The sequence below is a fragment of the Oryctolagus cuniculus genome, chromosome 14 (assembly GCF_051225735.1).
Source record: "Oryctolagus cuniculus isolate XC-2025 breed Fujian yellow rabbit chromosome 14, ASM5122573v1, whole genome shotgun sequence".
NCBI classification, from domain to species: Eukaryota; Metazoa; Chordata; class Mammalia; order Lagomorpha; family Leporidae; genus Oryctolagus; species Oryctolagus cuniculus.
The window spans coordinates 11687601-11712269 of NC_142880.1; the positions used below are offsets into that span (position 1 = coordinate 11687601).

Consider the following 24669-nt stretch of genomic DNA (forward strand, 5'->3'; position numbering starts at 1 on the left):
AAAGCCTGCTCTCTAGGATCTGTCAGCTCTTGTTACCATTGCTTACTTCTGTCCAGATCAGAGTATCTCTCTCAGCTGACCATCATCTCTTCAAGCTCATAATGAAATCTAAAAACAATGCTGGCTGGCCGGTGCCGCGGCTCACTAGGCTAATCCTCTGCCTTGCGGCGCCGGCACACCGGGTCTAGTTCCGGTCGGGGCACCGGATTGTGTCCCGGTTGCTCCTCTTCCAGGCCAACTCTCTGCTGTGGCCAGGGAGTGCAGTGGAGGATGGCCCAAGTGCTTGGGCCCTGCACTCCATGAGAGACCAGGAGAAGCACCTGGCTCCTGCCATCAGATCAGTGCGGTCCATTGGAGGGTGAACCAGCGGCAAAAGGAAGACCTTTCTCTCTGTCTCTCTCTCACTGTCCACTCTGCCTGTCAAAAAATAAATAAATAAAAAATAAAAACAATGCTGGCTAAAGAATTATGTGTTATTTTGCTATCCCCAATTCACAGCTGAAAATCAGGTTTCTACGTATGTTCAGACCATGTTAACAGGAAGCTCACTGGGGCTGGCGTTGTGGCGTAGCAGGTGAAGCTGCTGCCTACAGCACCAGCATCCCATATGGACACTGGTTCAAGTCTAGGCTGCTCCACTTCCCATCCAGATCCCTGCTAATGTGCCTAGGAAAGCAGCAGCAGATGGCCCAAGTCCTTGGGCCTCTGCACCCATGCCTGGAAGAAGCTCCTGGCTCCTGGCTTCAGCCCTGCCCAGCTCCAGCCATTGTGGCCATTTGGGGAGTAAACCAGCAGATGGAGGATCTGTCTCTCCTTCTCTCTCTCTGTAACTATGCTTTTCCAATGAAATAAAGAGATAAATTACGAAAACAGTGTAATAATTTTTTTAAAAAGGCAAGTTTATTAAAAAAATAGGAAGCTCGGCCGGCGCTGCGGCTCACTAGGCTAATCCTCCGCCTTGCCGCACCGGCACAACGGGTTCTAGTCCCGGTCGGGGTGCCGGAGTCTGTCCCGGTTGCCCCTCTTCCAGGCCAGCTCTCTGCTGTGGCCAGGGAGTGCAGTGGAGGATGGCCCAAGTGCTTGGGCCCTGCACCCCATGGGAGACCAGGAGAAGCACCTGGCTCCTGCCATCGGATCAGTGCAGTGCGCCGGCCACAGCGCACCAGCTGCGGCGGCCATTGGAGGGTGAACCAACGGCAAAGGAAGACCTTTCTCTCTGTCTCTCTCTCTCACTATCCACTCTGCCTGTCAAAATAAATAAATAAATAAATAAATAAATAAATAAATAAATAAAAATAGGAAGCTCACCACCAAGAGAAGAAAATTTCCTAATAGTTGTTTTACCTTTTTTTTTTTTTTAAATTTGCATTTGGTAAAATGAAGCAAGAGAAAAAACTGGACTGAATCAACTTTGGAGTGTTGATTTGTAGGTAAAGTTGGAGTGTATCATATTTCTTACAACTCTGTCTTTAGATAAGTGTTAACTTCTTTGGCGATTTCTTTTAAGAAGTTCAAAGATTGTACAGTGAGTTATCTTGCTACATTTGACAGTATCTCCTTGAAGGTGCTATTTGGCATAGTTTATCATCCTCACTTCTCAGATGAATACCGTAAATAAAGATGAGAATTGCCTTGCCCAGGGTCACAAAAATAGCTCCTGGATGGACCCGAAATAGCACCTTCTCTCACAAAATCCATTAGCCAGTCTTCCCTGTTTTAGGTAACTACGAACTTTAGCATGACACAGACCCCGCCAACTGCTCACTGAGTCAGCACAGGAATTGTCATTTGCAACTTTGCATCAAGAAATGCCAGAAACTCCGATGAGCACAAGCAGAGTACTGTGTAAGCCACGAACTAATGTCACGATAGTGTCCCAGGTTAAAGTAGAAAAACAAAATTAGACTAGTAACGCTGCATTGAGAGCACGTGGGTCCCCAGGTTCTGACAATACACTAAAGCTACTTTTGTGCAGCTCTGTAGCCAACTCTGCCTCAGACACCCACGCTGTCCCCCCTGAAGCCAGTGAGAACCACATGCACGCACTAGCGGGCACACACGAGTTCTATATTTATGGCTGTTTGTTTAAATTTCACAAAATGGGTAGCATTTTGGTTGGTGGCAAATACAGGTCTGCTTGCAGCCAGTCCAAAAAGGCGGGCCCCCGATTTACACACAGGCAATGTAAATAACACGTTCTAAAAACAGAGGACAAGTCCCATATCATTTCCTGCGGGGCAGGGAAATTAGTCTGACTACTGCACAATGGAAACGGTGTTCTGATCCATCTCCAACCCACGTGCCTGCCCCAGACCCATCCGCAGGGCCGCCTCAAATGAAGTTTTCTGCGACGTTCACTGCGGGGGTCTTTGCCCCTTACAGGAACACACTCTGAACACTGGCCACAGCGTGTGCCCACATGAGCAAGGAAGGAGGCCTAACTCCAAATGGCTTCAGACACACAGGAAGGAAAACTAGCATCATTCTATCCACAGCACCCAACCAACCCTCATCTTACTTGAAGCTTTGAGTGATCAATGAGTGGAGAACTTGGTACCTATTTCCTGAACTGATAATGTAGTGGTCGACTCTTTGTTTTGTTTGAGAATGTGCCTGGGACTAACATATCCAGCAAATTCTACATCAGAGCCTTGAAGTTTTATCCATTTTGTCTTCTCTAAATAGTCCCGACTCTCACAGCCCTTATTCTAGGACATATTTTAGGTCTCCTCCTCTTCCTCCTCCTCCCCCACCTAGATAATCTGCTTCCTCCCAGTTAAGGAAGCTGAATGACTAATGAGTGACAAGATGGACAGCCCACAGACACAATGCACTCTGTAATCCCTGAGCCACTGGTTCTTCCTATGTGTTTAAAGGGTTAGCGCCGGAGTCAGAAGTCTGGAGCGACAATCTTTAATTGAAAACCAGGGCAGGGCCCTCCCACCCGGTCTCTTCCCCCTCCCTTGTCCCTGACACTCAGTAATGGGACGACTGTTCGCAAGTCTTCCTCTTGGGCTTTATTTTGCTTAATTCAGTCTGTCATTAGGAAGGCTGGCGAGCTGGGGGCTCGGTGATTACTCTCGCAGGGAGGAAGCAATGCCACTGCGGACTTGTGTTCTGGACAAGTGCTCCTTTATACAATGAAAGGCCCTTTAAAAAGCAGTGAGGGACCCTTTCAAGCAGCCGGCGACCATGTGCTCGCAACCCTCGAGCCTTGCTGGCGAGGATGACACAGCAGCGGCTGCGCTGCAAAGGGGACCATTGTCCTTGTACGCCTCGGGCAAGTCGTGTGGGCCTCCCTGAAAGCAGCCCTTCCAAAGGGTTTGTAAGCAACAGTCCCTAAAATCCTGAACCCGATAAAAGGATTAAAGCAAGAGGCAGTGAGTGTGGAATTTAGAACGCTATCAATGCTCCCCCCAACCCCTCACCGTGTCAACCCCCCAACTCCAGGGTAAAACTAGAAATTGTGGGCATCGCAACCAAGATGTGTGAGATCCCCGTTAACGAACTGGACGCAAAGGAGTAAACCTGAGTGTTTCTGAACAAATGCACGCGGTCTGGGCTGTGACACTTGTGACTGCTGAAGACTGAGTCACACAGCCTCTCTCTGAAGACAAGGGAGAGAGATGAGGCAACACCAGGCGATTCATCAGCTTTGAGATTTTATAGCAGCCTGATTTTTTTTTTTAAGCCTTGGAATTTTCTGCCTTTTAAAAACAGAAGTCGCTCACGCAATATGCTTTTAATTTTGTCTATGCACCGTCCAGGTCTGCTCTGTGAAAGGGCTGCTTCCCAGGCGGAGTCCGATCTGTAGAAGTCATCCCAGAACAATGTCTCTGTCGCCCTGAGCCTTATCTACAGAAACTGCAGCATTAGAAACTAAGAAGACTCCAAGAAGCCAGACTAATATTTTGGGGGCAAAAACATGTTTACCAGCGCGACAAAGGCCACATGGATGTAAGGCAGAGGTCAGAGAGTGCCTCATTCCCCACTGAGCACGACTCAGGAAGCACATTTGTCTCTGTTTTCCTGTCATAACAGGAAGAGTGCAACTTCTTCCTTCCCACAATGGCTTCAGTTTTACCTCCTAACTCCAATATTTTCTCCCTCAGGGCCTTCCAAATCAATCCTTGCAAGACAGAAGGCAGGAGGCTGTCTCGGCTGTAGTTTCCAAACACTTACTATTTGTTGAAATGTTATTTAAATGTTAGCGATTTCTGAAGCGCAATGGTTCCAACTTAAAATTAAAAGTCAAATTTCCAAACACTGAGACTGGTTCTCTCGCTCCTATCAGTGGTCCAACGTCTTTCAAGGGACACCCAAATACACATTGCACAGGATGGAATTTTAATTCCTGTCAATTCAATTCGGCTACATTATTTATTTTTGCCAGAGCCATTATTCTCAGAAAGGAATAATAAAAGTTTCCAAGTAGACTTCAATGACAGCACAATGGGATGTGAATTTAAAAAAAAAAATACTTTCACCATAATAATTCCTGAAGGAGCTCCCTCCTCAATGAACGATATTAAGGCCAGTTTCAGACTGCAAAGGACATGGCTTTTGAAACAATTAGCAACTTGTCTTCTAACCTACAGTTTGGAAGAAACCTCTTGGTTTATGCGGTCTATTTACACTGTTAATATTTTTAGAGCTGGTTTCTCAGTAATTCAATGTCATATACACTGTGTGGACTTGCAAAGCAAAAGGTGGCTTGTAGCCAACAGAATGGGGCGAGAGTGCCTTCACAGAGGCAAAAGGGGCTCTTCCAGGTCATTTTGCATAGCAAGAGAGACAATCAACAAAAGCATCACCATTCTCTTACATTTCAGTTTCGAATACAGACCACGAGACTCACAACTTCGAACTGAAATAGTACAAACCTGGGAACCCCAACTTCTAGGTAGAGCTCGATCCCAGAGATGGAGTGCTAAGCAGACAGAGCTTTTCCCTGTGAAAACTGTGGCCTCTCCACATTCCCTGCCAAAGGAAAGCCACCAAGTGGGCCCGACGGTAGCTGGGACCCTCTCTTCCTGGCAGAAGAGGGCAGGCCCAGGTGACATAAATATGCCCACAGGCTGCAAGGGATGCCCGGTCAGTGTGTGGCCCACCATCACCAGGCTGCAGCTAGCTAGCAGGGACCCCGTTTGTCAATTGTTTTCGAATTGCTAGCAACCAAACCAAAATGAATGAAACACATCTGAGCACTCTGGCTACTGTTTGTTTTTTGGGAAACTCTTGAAAGTACAACTGATACCATTTTCCCCTCTGGTTAGCTTTTTCAATCTTTTCAATCACTAGTAATTTCAACCAATTATTCTGTGAATAACAATGTTTTCCCTTGTGATTTTAAGATTAACGAAAGAATGATTTAACTTGCAAGCATGGGGAATGATTTCGTAGGCACCCCCAGTATGCACAATATACCCTATAATTCAGTTCTGATATGTGTTACTATGATACACCCCGATTTATTTATATACACTGAGTTCTTGATACCTTTTATTACAAGTGTAGGGGAGGCAGCTGGCTGCTAAGAAATGATAGCCAGAAAACAGGCAGAGGGAGGGCATTTGGTGCAGTGGTTAATCGCTGCTTGGGACACCCGTATTCCATACTGGAGCGCCCGGTTCCAATCCTGGCTACTCCACTGTGATCCAGCTTCCTGCGGATGCACATCATGAGAGGCAGCGGATGATGGCTCAAGCCCTTGGGTCCCTGCCACCCATGTAGGAGACGCGACCTGAGTTCCAGGTCTTGGCTTCCACCTTATCCAGCCCTGGCTGTTGTGGACATTTCAGGAGTGAACTGGCATATGGGAGATCTTTCTGTCTTTCAAACAAAATGAAAATAAGGAAAAAAAATTTTTTTTAAAGAAGAAGGGCAGTGTGAAGTCTTTGCAGGGTTAGTTTGGATTTTAGAGATAGAAAAAGCAGCATATTTGCACTGACTGAACATCTGATCTTCTATCTGACTGACACAGGTTTTGGGAACTCCTCCACTAATAAGGATGACTGTTCTACAATAAAGTAAAACTGGATTTGTCAGTGACGGCATCACCCATCTCCCAACTTACAGTTGGGGCTCATCACAGACTTATCTTCTCCAGGCAATTAATTGGTTTCTCAAGTGTACACTTCCTCACATTTAAAGAGAGACTCTATCTCTATTTGAACAAACTGGATCAGACCACTGGGGTGTGACTGTCATTAACGCTTTATTTACTGATATCCTGGATATCCCACCTTGAAGGAAAGTTTCATTAAAAACCTTTGAAATCTTAGCTAAAATTCTAAGAGTCCCAAATGGTGGAAAATAGAAGAAAGGAATAAAAACAATGTTCTTCTTAAAGAGTCATTTCTTGGGAGCTGATTCATATTATTTTTCAGTTTAGTGCAGAATTTACCAGATTGCATTTGAAAATATCTGTAGGTAGAAACTTTCAAGGGCTGCATCGACACTGAGTACATTTTTCCTAGATTATTTTGTATAGAATACAAGCCATGGAAAGAAACCGAGACAGGGACACAAGAAGAGGGGAAGTCAGGAAATTTAACAGTTCTGAACTCTGATGTCTTGCTAATCATAAGGGGATTCTCCTATTCTATTAACAGGAGAATGTTGCTAATTGTCTTTCATTTGTGCTCCAGTTATTGCACTGATAATTACATGAAATTCTGTTTGCTGGCAAAAAAAACTGTTAGTGTGCCAGATTTGATGGAAGGGAAGAAAACTAAGGCACATAAATACATTTTTTGCTTAATAGTTTAGGTCCTGATTGTGTTATTTGGCAATAATTTTCCACTTATAGCTAGCTATTCAAACATGAAAATGTCTTTGAAATAAAAAGTTGCACAAATAAACTTGGGTTTATTTCTCTTATCCTTTCAAAGTAGGAAAGCTGAAAATCTTAAACACAAACATGAGTAAACAGGTTTAGCCTGAGCATACCTGAATTTTATTTTACCTTTCTTCTTACTGTAATAGATATATTTCTAAATATATTTTAAAAAGAAGGGCTCACATGGACAACACACATTTAAAATCTGCTACAGAAGCATGATTCAAAAAATCCATACCAGGTGTAAGACTGTAATTGTCTAGTTGATGAAGGAACTTAGAGGGTAAAAGGAAGACACCAGATGCAGGGATTGAAATGGCAGCGTTAGCATGCGTGGGAAGCTGGAAGTGATAAAAATGGGGATTGAGTAGTTAAAAACCATTTGGTCAGTAACATACCTCGGAAAATATGCCCTTCGAGCATAGAATTTAGAAAACTCCTTCCCTCCACCCTTGTCACACACTCTGCTCTAGTTGTCCTGTGTGATGTCATCTTGGCCTGACCCCAGGCCGCCCTGTCCCAAGAGCCAGCTCCTGTACCATGGTGTTGGCTTCTGAGGGCTCCTTCTCAGCAGTGTTCCTCCGCTCTCTTCCTCTCCCCACAACCTCCTGATACCCTTTAAGGTAGAGGTCTTTTGAAATGAATGTCCAGGTACCATTCTTTAGAGTGCCACATGAGACAGGAGCTGTTCTGACATAGATCACGTTACTGCAGGAAGCATTTAGCCTGGCAGAATGCATACCAGCATGCCTGCGTTCAAGTCCCAGCCCTGGCTCCTGACTCCTGCAAATGCAGACCCTGGGAGGTAGGGATGATCGTTCAGATAATTGTGTTTCTGCGCCTGGAAGACACAGATGGAGTTCTTGGCTCCTGGCTTTGGTCTGTCTCAGACGAAGCTGTTGTAGGCATTTGGGGAGTGAACCCATAGATGAAGCATATGCTTGGGGTCTCTCTCTCTCTCTCTCTCTCTCATATTACACACTCTCTCAAATCAATAAAAAATTTCTAAAAAGTCACAAAGAGCAAGAAACTCAACAGGAGTAGCTAATATGAAAATTTTTTGAGCACTTCCTATGTGCTAGGGTCTTTAACACAGATCACTCAACTTTGTCAATGAACTAACCAGCCAGTTAGCATTTTGAATCCTCACCCTAGCGATGAGGGAAGTGATAAGGCTCAGAGTGGGCGAGTAGCTTACTAGAGTGCACATATTACTAAGTGGAAGAACCAGGACCACAGCCAGGTTCATGTACCTCTCAGAACTTACTCTCTGAGACACTTCATGATACTAGGTGCAGCATGAACTGACTGGGAAAAGCAAAGAGATAATACCATGCTCTTCGCCAGGATGCTACACTGGCTGCATCATGGCACAATTGAGAAAAGCATGTTTTGTTTGGTTTTAATGAGAGATGTAGGCTCAGATCTCGGCCACTAAGATCGAGTATGTGGCCATGGGTCTGTTGTTTAGGATGTAAAGGACAACCTACTGTGCCATACAACATCTGGCCCTCGCTAGTGTTCCATTTTTTCTCCATCTTGCTACCCTCAACCACCAGGCTCTAGTCCCCAGCCTTCCCTGGACTCCCCAGCCCAGTTCTTCCCTCTGTCAAGGGGCTTTGTTCAGATGCTGCCCTTGGAAAAGGTATCAGCTGCAAAATGCTGACTCATCTTTTGGCATTTCTCTGGCTCCAAAGGTAAATGCCCTACTCCTGTTATTTATTTATTTATTTATTTTGGTGCTTTGATAATTTCACTCATAGCAATGCTCCTGTGAGTGACATTTTTGTTACACGTTTACATAGTTCAAGTCTGTTTGATCACACCACAAGTCCACAACCAGGGCCCACAGGTCAAATTTAGTCCCCTCTGTTTGTGTCAGCAAAACCTTCCTAGAACATGGCATGCTGGTTCATTTAGACTTGCCTGTGGCTCCACAGAGCTTAGGAGGTGAGAGAGAGCCTCTGCTGCTCGGGAAGAGGTCTACTCTCCGGTCCTTTAGAGAGAAGCTTCCTGACCCTGGAGCAGGTATTGAGCTGGATGGGATTCTTGGTCACCACGGAGGATGCAGTGGTAGGCACACTGAAGCCCAGTGACATTTGCTGATTTAAGAAGTTAATTATTCTGCTGTAAAAGGGATTGGCAAGAACTAAGCCGAATAATATATAGTTAGTCCTTGGCATGTAACGTGTAGGTACTTTTATTGAGTTGCTGGAAAATTCCTATAAAAGAAATTTAGAGTTCATAATTTTATTTATTTTTTACATGCTAGCTTAAAATATCCATCTTGTTTCGGTTAAAAATTAACAAAGAAGTAGTTTCTGCAAAGCTGAAAACTCTGGGAAACTTGTAGACACAGCAGTGTTAACTTTAGTCCCCTAAATTATTTGGTTATAGTTGGGGTTTCTGAATTTTAGCTATTCCTTACTTCCATTATGAAAGCTGAAGAAAAGGCAAAATTCAATTTGGACTGTGAGCCACTCTGTTTCCTAACAGTTTTGTTCCCTAATGATACACAATTGATCACATGGGCTCTGTCATATTTCATTTCACACTCTAAGTCAGTATTTCCTTTTTCTGGGAGAAACAAACTCTGTTCTGTGTGAAGCCAAATAAAGGCAATGCCACAGCTGACTTTTACTACTTTTCAGAAAAGATGACAGGGGGCCGTTGTGTGAGGTTTTGCTGGACAATCTGCAGTCAGGGCGACTTCCAAAGGGGCGAAGCAGCCAACATTTGCTTTTCTGCAGGGGCACACGCAGCCCAAACAAGGCCTGGGTTAGGGCCGCTGCCCTCGCAGGCTGTGTTGGTTTGGATCATGAGAAGAGACCAGCAGCTCATAGACTCTCCCAAATGGTTCTTAGGATCACTCTCAGAGGAGGTAAGAGGTGCGCATTTATGTGTACAACAGACGCTGAAACATACAGGCTAAAACACAGTCGTTTTCAATTATTCTAAGTCCATTAAAAAGTACTGACTTACAGGGCCTATCGCACCTAAACACTGGAGAAAAGAACAGAAACCTCCTAAACTCTGCAGAATAAAATCAAGGAATCCATCTGAAAGAAGTCAAACAAAGCTGAATTAAAATAATTTCTCTTCTCCTGAAGTTATTATGACTTTTAAAGAAGAAAGTAATGGCAATTATGAATGCAAATATATTAAAATTGAGAATAGAGGTTCGCTTATGAGTTCAAAGGTGTGGTGTTAAAATTCTTGTATCCCTGTGTGAGTTTTAGATTCCTTTATAAAGCATAATGAAAGCTCATGAGTTCAACCTACAAAATTTTCCTTCTATGTTTGTAAGTGAAAGGAAGTTACAGCAGATCTCTTGAGCCTAAAAACTACTTGGTCTTATTCAGAAAGTATAAATGCTAATTCAGATAATTTGTGAGTGCACCCAAAATAGGTTCTAGTCCAGATAGCAAGGTCTAAACCATCGATGGAACATGATGTTCAATAGTTCAGTCTTCATTTCAATTTCAAGCTATAAACCAGTTTCGAAAACAGTGGTTTTAATACTGACAGAATAAGTGCTCTTGGACTTGACCCATGACAATAAATAATATGTACAAAAACACTGAAAGAATCCATCATAAACCTTAGCCTTATTCATCCTTTAGTGCAGTACTCAGCCAAAAACAGCCCATATGTACCTTACAATACGTAGTAACTTAAAGGAGTATGAACTTGAAAAACTGAAAGGATTCTCTACTTCCTAATGGCATACTGGCTTTGATAGCACTCACTGTAACTGGCACATGTAACAATACTGATTTATAAAAAATAAATCAGTTCTAGTCCTACTTTAGGTCCAAGAAGATAAAAAAGGACAACAGGGAAGATGAGAGTCTTTTTGGGGGGGAGCTACAGTCTGGTGGGCATTCCAAGGCTGACCTTTGAGCTGTCCCCAGTGTAGACGGGCAACAGGCAACAGGCAAAACACTTTCTTCCTATGGCCAAGGAATGCCCATTCTGCAGGTTCTGTCGCTCACACACCAGGCTGGGATCCCGCAGCACTAAAATTTCTCGCAAGGACCATGATTTGACATTTAACATTAGGACATGCACAAACCACCAGCTATCCTTCCACAGCCTAACTAAATCCACCCTCCCCAATTGCAAAGAAAAACAGACTCAGAATGCATGCATTCAGGATATACAAGTCTCTGGTGCTGAACTGGGCATTCGGATGTGTAAAGTCTTCAGAACAGATTAATTGTTATCATGCAGACATTATCACTGGAGTTCTAGAAAAAAATTATACCACCATCTGCCTCTCTGTTTCTAGAATTTTTTTACACTATTATTTTTAATTGTCACCCAGAATTGTAGAATTTACTGTCTCTGTTTATAAAATTCAGGATTTAAGGGAAAAGGTATGAATTAATGGACAGCTCATGGGCTTATGCTTTAAATCACTAGTATCTTTCGTGGGTGTTTTCTTTGTTGTTGTCAGCACAGCGTTAAAATGTTTTGGATGTCTTTCAAAGTGTCTTTTACCATGAACAGAGTGAAATCCATTTTTATACAGGATATTTGGCCTATATCATAAAAATTGCAACGGGGGACCACGAAAGACCTAGTTCTCAGGAATATAAGAATATCTTTGATGATGCATGCAATGTAGCAATGTTATGCTTATTAACTCTTAATTATTAAGCTATTTGTGTCACACAAGTTCAGCTCTCATTTAAAATTCAAGTTGAAGTCCAAAGTGATTGTTGCAATCATCACGAATGTGTAAACTGTATCTTTAACAGATACAGTGATTTTTCTTCCATTACACTTAAGAGACTATCAGTATGTCAACTGGCCACATGTCATTCACCAAAGCTTATTTTAATAGATGTTCGCAAGTTCAAGTGTTTTCAGTACCCTTCTCGTAGCTGGGGAACACACAATCAAGACTCTATGCAAATAACGATACTAAGAGAATTTTACTCCACTCACCTGTCTGTTACGTTCATCCATAATCCTCGTAATCTGAATCTTTTTTCTCCCCATAGTCCCCGTTTTTCTTCTCTCTCTCGTCCCTGAAATTATGTATTTTTTCCTTCCTTTTCTTTCTCTTTCCTGTTTCCTTCCAACAAATGGCCTTCTTTAGCACTTGCACCGCTCAGTTCCCAAGTTCCTGCATTCGTTCCTGCTGAACAAAAAAGGAAAATTTCACACCACTCCAACTGCAAGCCAGTTTCACAAGAACTCTCACAGGCCAGGTTCATCAAGGAAATAAACTACATGGAAGTAGAGCAACCAAATGAATGACGATCCCTATTCATTAAAAGTGCACGGTGTATCACATGCAGGAGCGTATCCAGTAGGCATGGCTTGTTTTTATAATTGAAATCATCTCATAAGTAATTTAACAAGTCATTGAAAGAATGAAAACTGTGCTTTAAGTCCCAGCACTCGAAATGTATTTTTTGTAAAGAGTTTCTTAATATTTTTAACGAAATTAGGTGACAATTTTCACCCTTCTGTTATGAAAAATCACCTAAATCAGAGAGTTAATGAACCTTTCTGTACCTGTGTATGCTAAGTAGGGCAGCTAATTCATTTCTGAAGGGAAAACAATCTCCTGTTTTGACAGTAGAGGTGATAACGTCCCTCGTTATGCAAATAGGATGGACCATTAGGAAAGTGCTATTTGATATATGTAAATGTCAATTCATTTAAATCTAAATGCTTTAATCTTTTTTTTTAATCCCTGCTATGAGAGCACTGTAGATCCACTATGGGATATTTAAGCTGACGTTACAAGCATCTATCTGCAGTGGGATCTTTTTCTGTGGAATGCCTTACACTATATGTTGAATATAAGAATCAGAAAAGATGACCATTGACAGAACAGAGATGATACAAAAATGAAGACGATGATTCCGTTTACAACTATATCTTTTAAAGTAAAAAGCCATCAGCCCTCTCAATTGAAATACTTAAAGAGGATATCTTTTATGGGAGTAGATACACCATTACAGAAGCTCTGGCTATAAATGGAAATCCCTGTATCCTGAATTAACATGAAAGACCATGAATGACAGATGATAAATGGAAGGAGCACAGAATATTAGAAGTGTATGTTTCACTTTGTTTTTAAACTATCGCTGAAGATACAGGGACACAATGAAGATGAGTTGTGGTGCAATGTTCAAGTTCACAAGCAAGCATTCCTTCGACTGCAAGCAACAGCTTCAACTCTTAGCCTATCTTTTGTCAATGAAAGCAAACTCCTTTACACACTGCTCAGAATTTCCCTGTTTATTTTGGTTGGTGTGTCAGACAACGGCCCTGATAAATTCCCACGTGTATTATGTAACACCAAGCCAACGTCCTGGCTACTTAATAGATTGTTTGGCTCTGATTCAAAGTTCTTGGAACAGGAAAGCTGGTATATGCTCGGTCCGATCATCGGCTGTCTTTTGATTTCTTTAACTTCATTTCTAAATTCTTATCACCTTGAGTAAATCTTTTTTTAAGTTTTCTGTGATTATCTAATTGCACAAGCTATTATGATATAATTAGTTCTGGTGGATTAAGCACTACACAGAGACTCAGCCTCTCCGTTCTCTTTTGCCAGTGCCTTTATGGGAAAGCACAGCTAAGGTCTGCCTCTCGCGACACACACACCGAGTGACATCACGACCACATGGTGCCCATCAAAACCATTATCTCGGCTGTACTTTCAAATGCTGGAAGAAGTTCAACAAGTTTTTAAAAGTTATGTAAATAACACATATTTGACCAATACACACGAACAAACGAGCTATTAAGATCACAATAGAACGTGAAAAACCCACAAAGCACAATTGCATCACATACTCGGTGTTGCCAAACTCTGTCCATCCATCTACTATATTTAGAAATATCACTCGGCTGACCGACTTCCCCGCATTTCCTAAGGTCTTACCTTAGCCGCAAGCAGCCTTAGAATGGCATTTCCCATGCATGTGCAAGGACCCAAAGAGACAAACAGGCTTTCACTGTCACAGAAAAGCCAGCCCATGAACGCACAGCAAAAGCATTTGGGACAATTTCCTTTCCTTGCACACAGCCAGGACGGTGAACTATCGGCTTACAGGACTATGCCTGCCTAAGCGCTTATGCACTTCAAGGTGGAAGGTCAGTGTGGACAGATTAGAGCGTGGTGACCAGGCAGAGGGCAGGGGCCATCTCCAGACCCCGGTTTCAAAATCCAAAGAATCAGACAGGCAGAGAAACATCCCCAGAGCTTCTGATGAACGGAGTATAGAGACAATCTCCTGTCACCACCCCACAGTTCACAACTTAGAAACAAGACACATTTTTTTTTTTTTTTTTTTGAAGAGCAGAGCAGGAACTTTTTTTTTTAATCCTTAAAATATTACGGGGAATATTTTGCCAGGAAGAATGTATGCCTGAACGTGCGTGCACACATACGTATGTAGAAAATGCCATCAAAGGTAGTTTTCTTTTTGAAACATGCTAGGTATTGTTGAGAAAGCATGCTTTGCTTTCAACAGAATCTACCTAATTAAAAAAAAAATTCTGTATAAATGGGTACTGCTTGAAGTGCTGCTGCTCTCTGAGCATTTATAAAATGAAGCATTTGGCGTAAAGTTTGCACGTGGAGTCACGCTGGCGAGGATGGCCGGAAGTGCTGGGGAAGTGAACATGTGAAGCAGCACGCGGCTCGGGACCTCTGAGGACGGCGGCCGCATGGTGAGGCTGTCAGGGCCAATGCCAAGGGCCAGCCGGTCGGCAGCAGCTCTCAAGTCGTTTTCTGGGTACGCCTATTTCTCTAACCTGAGGTTTATGCAAACAGCGCATCACAAGGCCAGTTTCAAGCACTAATTGCTGAGAGGCAGCATGCAAGATTATGTAACTTGATTAATCTGTACGGTGGTGGTGCATGCCTATGGCAAAAAAGAATCTAGGAGCGACACCAAGTGTAGTAGCTTCCAGTTATGCTGAGAACTTTTCATTATGTACAATCAGCCATCAACTTAAAATAATTCCAGCAGCCGGCCGCGACTTTCTTCCACATGAAAGCAACATTCTTAGAAAATGACAGAGTTACATATAAACAATCAGTAATTAAAAGAAGAAATGCTCTACTCTGGTTACCCTCTACAGAGTTACAGTCTTCTGCATTTTTGTTTTCTTTTTGCCGACCTCAATAAAAGAAAAATGAAATCAGGCTGCTTACTAAAAAGGGGAACTTCATCATGGCTGATTTGGGTTCACTGTGCACTTGGCACAGGCAGGCCGACGGAGGCAGAGCGGTCTGGGGCCCACGGAGAGGAGAGGCGTTCCTCGTGGCACATGTGGGGCTCATTCTCCCACCGCGCTCGGCTTTCCAAACCGTGCCCTTGGGTGACACCCACCCCCACCCCCGGCCCCTCTCCCCTCCCTCCCTTCCTCTCTCAGCTCCCTCCCAGTAAGCCAGAAGAATCCTGACAGAATGGCAGGAAACACGCACAGACTGGCCAGGGAAGGATGTGATGTCAGCAACCACGAACAATAAAAGGTGTCAAGGTGCTTCCTTCCCTAAACTGTTCCAGAAGCGTAAAATGGGAACCAAAACTCTCCACTTCCTTCTCGAGCGGGACCGTGTGAGGGCTGCCGGCCGCACAGCCCGCGCCCAGGGCCCATGGAGCGGTTCAGAGAAGGGACAAGGAGGCAGCCTGAGACCTGGGAAGTGTTCTGAAAGTGCTGGCCCTACAACACCTGCGAGAAGCCCCTTCTAGGACTGGCTCCAGGGTAGTGTCTGCATAGTATCGCTGTCAGAAACCAGAAGAAGCCAGATTTTTACTGTGGCGAAGTGGCAGATACATCTCAGTTATCCTGTTTAAAAAAAAATCACCTTCCACAATCAATGCTACTATAGCTTCTTCCTCTTCTTTTTTTTTTTTTTTAAGATTTATTTTATTTATTTGAAAGAAAGAGTAGCAGACAGAAGAGGGAAAGAGAATCTTCCATCTGCTGCTTCATTCCCCAAATGGCTGCAATGGCCAGGGCTGGGCCAGGCCAAAGTCAGGAGCTTCATCTGGGTCTCCCACATAGGTGGCAGGGGCCCAAGCACTTGGCCGTCTTCTGCTGCTTTCCCAGGCACACTAGCAGGGAGCTGGATTGCCAGTGGAGCAGCTGGGACTCGAACCGGTGCCCATATGGGATGCGGGCGTCACAGGCTGCATACCTTCTGAAATTGCCCTTTGAGGCAAATGAAGAATTTGATACATGGAAAAAGCCAAAATGGCCAAATTATAACTTCTGATATTTTTTTTAAAAAGAGGATCACAAAAACTGGAAAAAAAAATCAATGTTTGTTGGTAAAATAATATCGATTTCTTTTGCTTCCACATCCAAAAGCAAAGATATGCTGGAGATCTGTGTAGGGGGGGATTCCTGTGTTACTGGGGCTCTCACACTTTCTGGGAAGAATTCAGCCGAGGAACCAAATCACCAACATACACTTTACGTCTATAGTGGAGCTGGTTATTTTTATCTCTTCCCGGTGAGATTCTTTCTAACATGCCAATGGCAGTCTACGGTTTCTGTAGGAAGAAAACCACATATCAAGTGGCTCTGACTCATCACCAGATTTCAATCATCTTCCCACAACACTTTGATTTAGAAATTAAAGACAACCTTCAGTTGTGTGTTTTGATCTTCGAGTGAGACTGCCATGCCACATTAAAAGATGTGGGAAGAAATTAATTCTCTTCTGCTAAACTTATCTTTGCAAAGCCTGTATTTTGCCACACTGAGTACAATGCAGTCACTTAAATAAAAACAGCCTATGAATAATGATAAACCATTAAAATCTGTGATGTCAATTTGCAAAGAATGAACTCTGGTTTTCTTTTATTCACATTAGCAAATAACTTTTTCATTGAGTTACATTTTCACGCACCCTGGCACCCTCATAAAATGGTAAAAACTGCAAGGCTGACAACTAAGCACACTCAAAAATACAACAGGAACCATTCCTGCTTATAAACAGGCTGGATGCTGAGCACGGGGCTACAAGGACCACGGGCCTAGCTGCTCCAAGCCTGGTGTTTACCAGTTCAAACAATTCCACCATTCATTATCATCTGAAGTGAAAACCTTTGCTCATTACATTGTATCTACATACATTTAACTTTCTACCTCATGATCTGTGTGAAAGACCCTAGGAGGCGTAAAATTATATTTTGGCTAAAAGGAACAAGTAGAAGATGTACTTTTTTTTTTTCTGCTAAGAACTGTTCTGAATTTCAGAAGACACAACTGACTCCTGCCTACTTGTGCTCATCTACAGGATGTCTTAGGAACTAAGGATTTCCTTCACTCCGAACGCCACTCCCTCGCTGAGCTGGCCATCTATTTTATAAGCCGCTCAAAACCTCAGCAATGAGTGCAAAATAAGCCATTTTAAAGCCACATAACCAAGGCTCATCCTGCTAAGGGCAGTAAAAGCACAGCCATCGCTTGCCACTGGGTAAGTATCATCACGCCAGACACAAGAGCTTTCCCAGCTTATTCCGATGTAGCGCCCATCCACGTGCTAAGTTGAGAGACATCTTCAGGTCTCAGTAAAACAGTATCACACGCACAGGTAGCAAAACTGAGGCTTTTCCGCTTCCTCACATCTGCCTTGCTCCCCCCCCCAGCACAGGGCCCCCACGGATGAATTCCTTCTGCTTGGAATGCTCTCTCTCCCGTGCCTCCTGGATTCTCTCCCATCCCAGAGCCAGTTTTTCACCTCCTCAGGAATCCCTGGTGTCCTCTGCCTTACATCCCATTCTCCCAGCACCCAGTCCCCTCCCCTCTGTAGGGCCCACCAGGGCAGAAACGGAACCTTCCTGCCTTTCTCAACATTCGTCAGCCAAGTCTCCGCTGTTCCCAGGCACACAGTAGGAGCCAATTAACCGATTAGCTGAATTAATTTAGTGAGCTTTGCACCTCCAGAGTTGCCATTCCTCATGACGACTACTAAGGACACTTTCCAATTTTTACTTATACAGAAGCAGACTGATGACTTCACATAAGCCTTCTGTGTACAGCGTCTTCCACGTGGAGTAAGAGTGGTTCCGACACAGAAGTGGAAGCTACATGGATTCCGGAGTCAGAAAGCTCAGGGCTCAGTTCTACCTTGATAGTTAGATGCAGCCGAGCGGCTGCAGACAGACTATTTAAACCCCACGAAGCAGTTCCTTGCTCTCTCCAGAAATGAGAATGTACTTTTTCACTTGCTGGGTGGTTGGGGCCTAGATGTCACAGGAAGCCTGGTACACAGGGCAGGGCAGGGGACCCCGGGCTAAGACTTTGTAAGACTGTTGCAGTTCCGAGGCATAAACTCCAAGTGTTATGAGACAGTAAGACCACGAGGCCAACAGTGCAATCCTGCACAGGCCGCGAAGACCTCACTTTACCAAGCCAACCAGGAGCAAGTCCTAACAGAAAACGCTCCACTGACTTTAGAACAATCATCTTTACTTGAAGGGGAAAAAAAAATCTGCAGTGTTACAAAATTAAGAACTTTCTCTGTCATATCCGTCCTGGAAGAGCTTCAGGCTGCAAAAGTAGAAATAACTAGGGAAATACATCAATTTTCCCAGTGACCACGGCTGCTGAAAACTCCAAGTTAATGCTGCTAGTCCTACTTTCATATCTTTCCCCAAGGACAAAAGGAGATGAAATGGATGTCAGAAATGTAATAAGGCTGAAAAGGAATTCGTTTTGAAAACTCCTGCCATTAATTTAATAAGTGGGCCTAACCTGCCATCATCACTGACAGAAATAATTTTATTTACAGTTCCAGAATTTAGGAGACACATACCGTTAAACGACTCTATACACACGAGGGGAGCCCCGCTCCCTGCCAGCCACCCCTGCTATAGGTTGCCTTGTCTTGGCCACGTCCTAACACTCGCTAAAACAAACTCAAAATGCTCTCAAGACGTCAAGGGCCTCCCACCACTCGCCCTCACCCCTGGCTCTCGTCTTTGCATGTGCTGTCAGCTCACTGATTCAGGGTTCTGGCATGGCTGTGTCTGATTTTCCCCAACCGTGCAGTCTCCCCTCTCCAAAGCCACAGGGTGATCTGTGGGGCTCATCACAGAATCAACACCCGTGTTGGGCTCCCCCAGTCCCCTCTAAGCCAGGGCTTCTGTGAGCAGCAGAGACGGCACGCTCTCATCTCCCCCACACACATGCAGCTGGGTTTCTGGTGGCTGTGGCAGAACAAAGCAGGCACGGCACAGCACACCTCCACCAGTGCAGCAAAACCGGCAGCCTGCCCATCACGCCAGGCGGCCACGGGGGACGGCGGCCAAGGGGGACGGTGTCCCCCTGCAAAATCTGCATGCCCAGGCCTCTGGCGATGCTGTCAGACAACCACGTTCATGATTTTCTTAACCAAAAACGCATTTTGTTATCAAAGCGGGAATGCTCTACAATTCTCTTCTCTCTGAGAGACCTTGTGTGTATGTGTGCATAGCACAAAAAACACTTTAGGTTTTCAAGATGTGTACATAAAACACTACAAGTACACTTCGACATCTGAGTGACCTGAATATTATCTGTGAATAATCAAAATATCAAGATTTGAGTAATAGTTAATAGAATGTTCTATATCTGTTTCACTCTAAATTCCAATACGTTAAACACCTGCAAAGTATGTCCTTGAAAATAATTTGCTTCTGTCATTCCTGCCCCAAATTATTTCACATTTAAAGATGACCTTGGGAAAGAAATACTATCATCCTCCTGCAAATGTTTTTATTGTACGTTAAGGAGAAAATGCTTGATAAATCATCTGACATTAAAACTGAACGTCATGTATTTTTATCTCCAGTTAGACTTCAGACATTTAGAAAGCTTACATAAAAACCTGACATGCAGGGTGGGTGTTGTTTCACAGCAGGTGGAGTTGCTGCTTGGGACGCCTGCATCCCATATGGGAGCGCCAGTTTGAGTCCCAGCACCTGCACTTTGGATCCAGCTTCCTGCTGTTGCATCCTGGGCGGTGGCAGATGATGGCTCAAGTGCTCGCGTCCCTGCCGCCCACGTGGGAGACCCAGATGGAGTTCCTGGCTCTTAGCTTTAGCCTGGCCCACTCCTGGTTGACGCAGGCTTTTGGGGAAGTGAACCAGTGGATCGAAGATCTCTTTCTGTTGCTCTCAGTCCCTCTGCCTTTTAAATACACGAAACTTAAAACCAAAAACACCCTTACTTGCTAAAACTGTGATATTCAAAATGCCACCATAATCTCTCTTAAAATACAGATACTGCTATCCTATGTGGCTCAACATAGATCTGGGTGATTCATCAATTTTTCTATTTCTCTTCATCTCTGACAGCATCCTAATCAACCTAATTAAGGTTTTGTTCATCTGAAACCTCTGATGACAATTTGTTTAACTCTATCCCATTGTGGTCTTCTTAGAAGGAGAATTAAATCTGATCTTCTGACAGCAATCATTAAATGATCCCAACTGGCCCCAATTAAGCCACATGGCTCACGCGCCTCCATACAGGCAAGCGCCAAGTTCTCGGTTTCATTTACACATCGTTCTGTACCTTGGTTTATTTTCTTAAAGCCAATTAAGTCCATGTCTTATCAAGCGGAACAGGTCTCCCCGTGAACAACGGCTCAAGACACAGCACACCTACCGGCCCTGCAGCCACCCGTGGTATCACGCAGGACTTGGGTTGCACGAACGCAAAACGCACCTTTACGTTTATTAACTCACGCTGGCATCGACCCACGGCACTCTGGAAATCGGGCCCAGGCTGAAAACGTTCTGGCTAACATAAATCCACAATGACTTTTCATCAGGCTTGTTTATAATCTGCGTTTGGAAGTTGGCCTTCATATTCCTATTTTTTAACATTCGCAGTGATCTCTACCTCCCTCTGAAGAAGCGATGCTATAGTAAGGCTTCTGGAGTTAACCTTTCTTACCCTTAATTTCTGCTCTAATTTTTTCACAGAGGCTCAATTCTGCACTCTGTAATGATGTTCCGGGCCTTCCCACCAGCACAGGTAGCCTCAGGATTTAGAGCTCATTGATTGTGTGTTACTCCAGGGAAATGACTGATTAAAAATAGCCGGGTGAGGAGTAGCTCCTGTTCACATCTCTTCTCGACTCGAATGCCTGTATGGAAATTGGGCTTTGGGAGAACCGCATTTTACCTAGCCTTTTGCCTTCGATGTCGAGGCAGGACCACGGGTAAATGAACCCCAGTATGACTGGTGATTAACGGTCTCCAAAGGGCTTAATCAATGACCCTGACTATCTTCTGTGACTGTAAATAAAGGCACTGTGCTTTCAGATCTAATTATAGCCATCGCTGAGCACCTGTGGGTATTTGACACAGGTGATCCCATCTAGAACAATCCTGCTTGTCCCAATCACAGTAGTGACTTTCGGACGGAGAACTGCATGGATGTTCCACATGGTACCAGAACGTCTGCTTGTTTTTATCACTTGACCAAGATATACCGCCGCACAGAACAAGCTGCACAATGGAATTTTTAACCTGCTGGTCTAAGTGCCCACCCTGAGAAAATATAGCTGTGAGCAATCCTTGAATCTTGAGGGTTATATGTATCTTTTTATTGCTTCTTTATCAGGTTTTATATTTCCCAACTTTCCACAATGATTACATATTTTATGATTAGAAAGTAGAAGAGTCAAAGTACAAAAAAAGAAAATATAGCTGTGTATACTTTCTTTACCCCAGTTAAGTCTCTACCTGATCACCTGTTCAAAAAATAACCACTTCTCCTCCAGAGAAGAAAATCCAAAATAACTGTTTCCAAATGCCCAGGATGCAGAAAGTACTTAGCAAAACCGTACTGACTGCTGAAGCAAGTGTAAAAAGTTCACTCACCAAAATGAGAGAAAAGCAAAACAGACACGGTAGTGTTGTATTATGAAATATCTCTCACTGTATTATAGTAATCTCCAATAAAGATTGGATGTTAATTTTAGAGCACGCTTCTGCTAAAAAGGGCAAACCCTGCAACAGATTTAGTACAAAGAAGCTGAAAATATCCTGTGGAAAAAAAAATCTGTAGTGAAATCAGCCAGCCCCGATCCTGCCATTACTCAGCAGTGACGCGCGGATGTTTGTAGTGGTTTGAGGAGCCAGCAGGGTGGAAACTCCACGTACTCGACTCCAACATGATTGCAATTGAACCTCATCAAAGTAAGAGCTCATAATTTGTCACAGAAAACAGCCAATTAACATATGTTAGAAAAAGGCTTCATAAAGATAATATATGATTAAAGACCCAGTGCAGCTGTTGAAAATCAAAACTATGCATTTAAAAAAGAAATCTCAGCCTGGGCTTCCGTATGGTTAAACTGATAATGGCTACTATGATTTTTTTTTTAAGTAGAAAAATATAATTACAGAGCTTCTTGTAAGTTTGGGGTTATGGCAAAGGAGAACTGGTACCGTGGCACTATTTACTATGCCTTACTGAGTGCTATAAATAGTTGCAGCCTGTGCCAAACTCTGCAGTTACTTTGTTACAGTGCTATTTTAAAACACAGACCTTCATTGTGAGCTAAATGGCCTTCAGGATGCACTTTGTAGTCATAGCATTCCTCTCGAAACTATATCCTCCCTTTATCTCTGCAAAGTGCCGGGGCCAAGGGGGCTCTCCCGGACTTTCCCGCCCACGGCAGAACACACCAGAGCTGTGAACGCACCGGTTCCACACTGCAGAGCTTCTGTCGGGGGCGGGGCTTGGTCAAGAAGGGTGATGGTGAAATACCAGGAATGAGATGATGGTGCACAGGTTTAGATCCTCTAACCGGACGCAATCCAGGCTGCTGACCAGAACGCTGCAGCAGCAGACCTACGGTCACATCTGGATTCTGACTGTATATTCTTTTAAAAATATTTTTATTTCTTTATATGGGCCGTGTTTCACCTGCTGATTCACTCCCAAGATGCCTGCCACTGTGGGGGCTGGACGAAGCTGAAGCCAGGAGCTGGGAATTTAGTCCAGGTCTCCCACATGATTGGCAGAGACCCTCTGAGTCATCACCTGCTGCCTCCCAGGGTGTGCATTAGCAGAAAGCTGGAATCGGGCGCAGAGCTGAGACTTCAACCCAAGGACACCGCTACACAAGCTTGTACCAAGTGGCCAAAGTCTGGCTAACCTGTTCTCAAGGGATTCCACAAGCTCCAGTCATGGCGCTACACAGCACAGGTATGAAGCGCAGGTCTGACCATTAGTCACAGAGGAGCAAAAGTGTCACAAGCCCACCGTGAGCCGAAACAGGCAGGGTCCTGGGCTTGATGAAGCTTCCCGTCTCAAGGGAGCAGGGGCTGTGGACAAGCACACCAGCATGCAGTTATTCAATGGAGGAGAGCTTTAGAGAAGACGGCCCAGTATAATGAGCCAGGGGGTGACTGAGGAGGGCAGGGCAGACCTGGCATTGGGTGGGTAAGTCTATCCTGGAAGGGGTATTTGAGAAGATGGTGTCTGGGGAAAGACCGGACAACAGTGAGCCAAGCATCACTGGGGGCTTGAATATTCCAGTACTCTGCCTGCCATTCACAGTACGATCTTGGCCAAGTCCTGGTTTCCTAAACCCTCAGTCTTCTCATCTATAGAGTGGGAATAATAACATATTTCTCCTAGACAAGGCCGCCCTCACTTGTAAAGATTCAGCTGGATGCAATTCAATTTCATAAATTCATTGTGTCCACAGTTTTGTTCACTTGGATATTACTTCATTTTAGAACAGTTACAAATACTTCGACGCACCCAAGAATACAGTAAAACACAAAAGATTTTCAAATTGATATCCACTGAATTCACAGGTATATTTTTTTCTCGAAATGTGGGGTATTCCATGAAAGCAATGCCCAGTGGCTGAAATGATTTTTGGGAAAACATCCAAGTTCATTTTTTATCACTAAGTATGATGACTTCATGAACAACTTGACAATCTTAATGCGACATCCCTGCACATATAAAATAGGGAATAACATAAAAATCAGTTTTTTAAGCTTTTAGTAACCACCAATCGCCAACATGACTAATATTACTTAGCCATTAGTTTAGGTTGGTTTACTTCCTCTCCAAGGACCTGACTCCCCAGCTGTCAGTGGATTTTTGATGGAGATCTCAGCAATACTTGACCACCCCAGTGTCTGAGTATGCTGCAAATACTCGCTTATCTTTGGCTATCCCTGTGTGATGACAGGGAGCTATGTAGCCTCAAGCCAATCCGATTAATTTCCATCTTGGAATTAACAGACTGAACAATTATCTAGTATTTTCAAAACTGGAGTATTTTTCAGAGGAAAAATATCAACCCAAGGATTATAAATTTTAATATAGGAAATCAGAGTAAAGTACAGTACAGTCCACTTCAGTTTTAGAATTCATAAAACAGAAATGTCCAGTGAAAAACTGCTCTATTTTAGGGGCAAGCTGATAAAATTTCCAATGGAAAGGAACTTTATTTAAGGAATAAGGGGTATGCATTTTCTAATTATCCCTCCTCTGCCTTTGGGAGGGGGGAGATAGAAACTTTTTTTTTTTTTATTTCAAGCCATTTTCTATTCATTTCCTACTTGGTGAACAAGACTTACTGAGTTTTAGAATGGGATAAGTTACGTAATCTACTGTGAAGCTGTGAAGCCTCAGTTAACACGAATCCATTTTCAATCACAATGATCAAATGCAACAAAAAAGAAAAATAAGTTGGAAAAAGTTTTTTTTAATACAAATTATATTTTGTCCTTTCCTAAATGAATCCGGGAGTAGATATTTATAATAAAAAAGAATCCTGCAGTGTTTGATTTCATTCCTGATAACCAAGATTTCAC

General features: G+C 43.6%; 1 protein-coding gene and 1 long non-coding RNA gene across 13 annotated transcripts in view; one reads left to right on the forward strand and one right to left on the reverse strand.

The window, feature by feature from the left end:
- LOC103349544 (uncharacterized) overlaps positions 1 to 24669 on the forward strand; it is a 217670-nt gene that overhangs the window by 131968 nt on the left and 61033 nt on the right. For all 3 annotated transcript variants that reach the window (XR_011381915.2, XR_016220463.1, XR_016220464.1), the window contains one exon: positions 1 to 24669. This exon is cut by the window's left edge; it is cut by the window's right edge and continues 41532 nt beyond it. This is a non-coding gene — a long non-coding RNA (uncharacterized LOC103349544).
- Positions 1 to 24669, reverse strand: part of MEF2C (myocyte enhancer factor 2C) — a 175824-nt gene that overhangs the window by 90094 nt on the left and 61061 nt on the right. For 4 of the 10 annotated variants that reach the window (XM_070056435.2, XM_070056416.2, XM_070056428.2 and 1 more), the window contains exon 1: positions 11795 to 11926. In XM_070056435.2, the coding sequence (XP_069912536.1) occupies positions 11795 to 11848 (54 nt within the window). In that variant the 5' untranslated portion in view covers positions 11849 to 11926. Of the gene's footprint in view, positions 1 to 11794; positions 11991 to 24669 lie in introns of those variants that run through there. The other 6 variants (XM_070056431.2, XM_070056420.2, XM_089313005.1 and 3 more) reach the window with 2 other exon arrangements.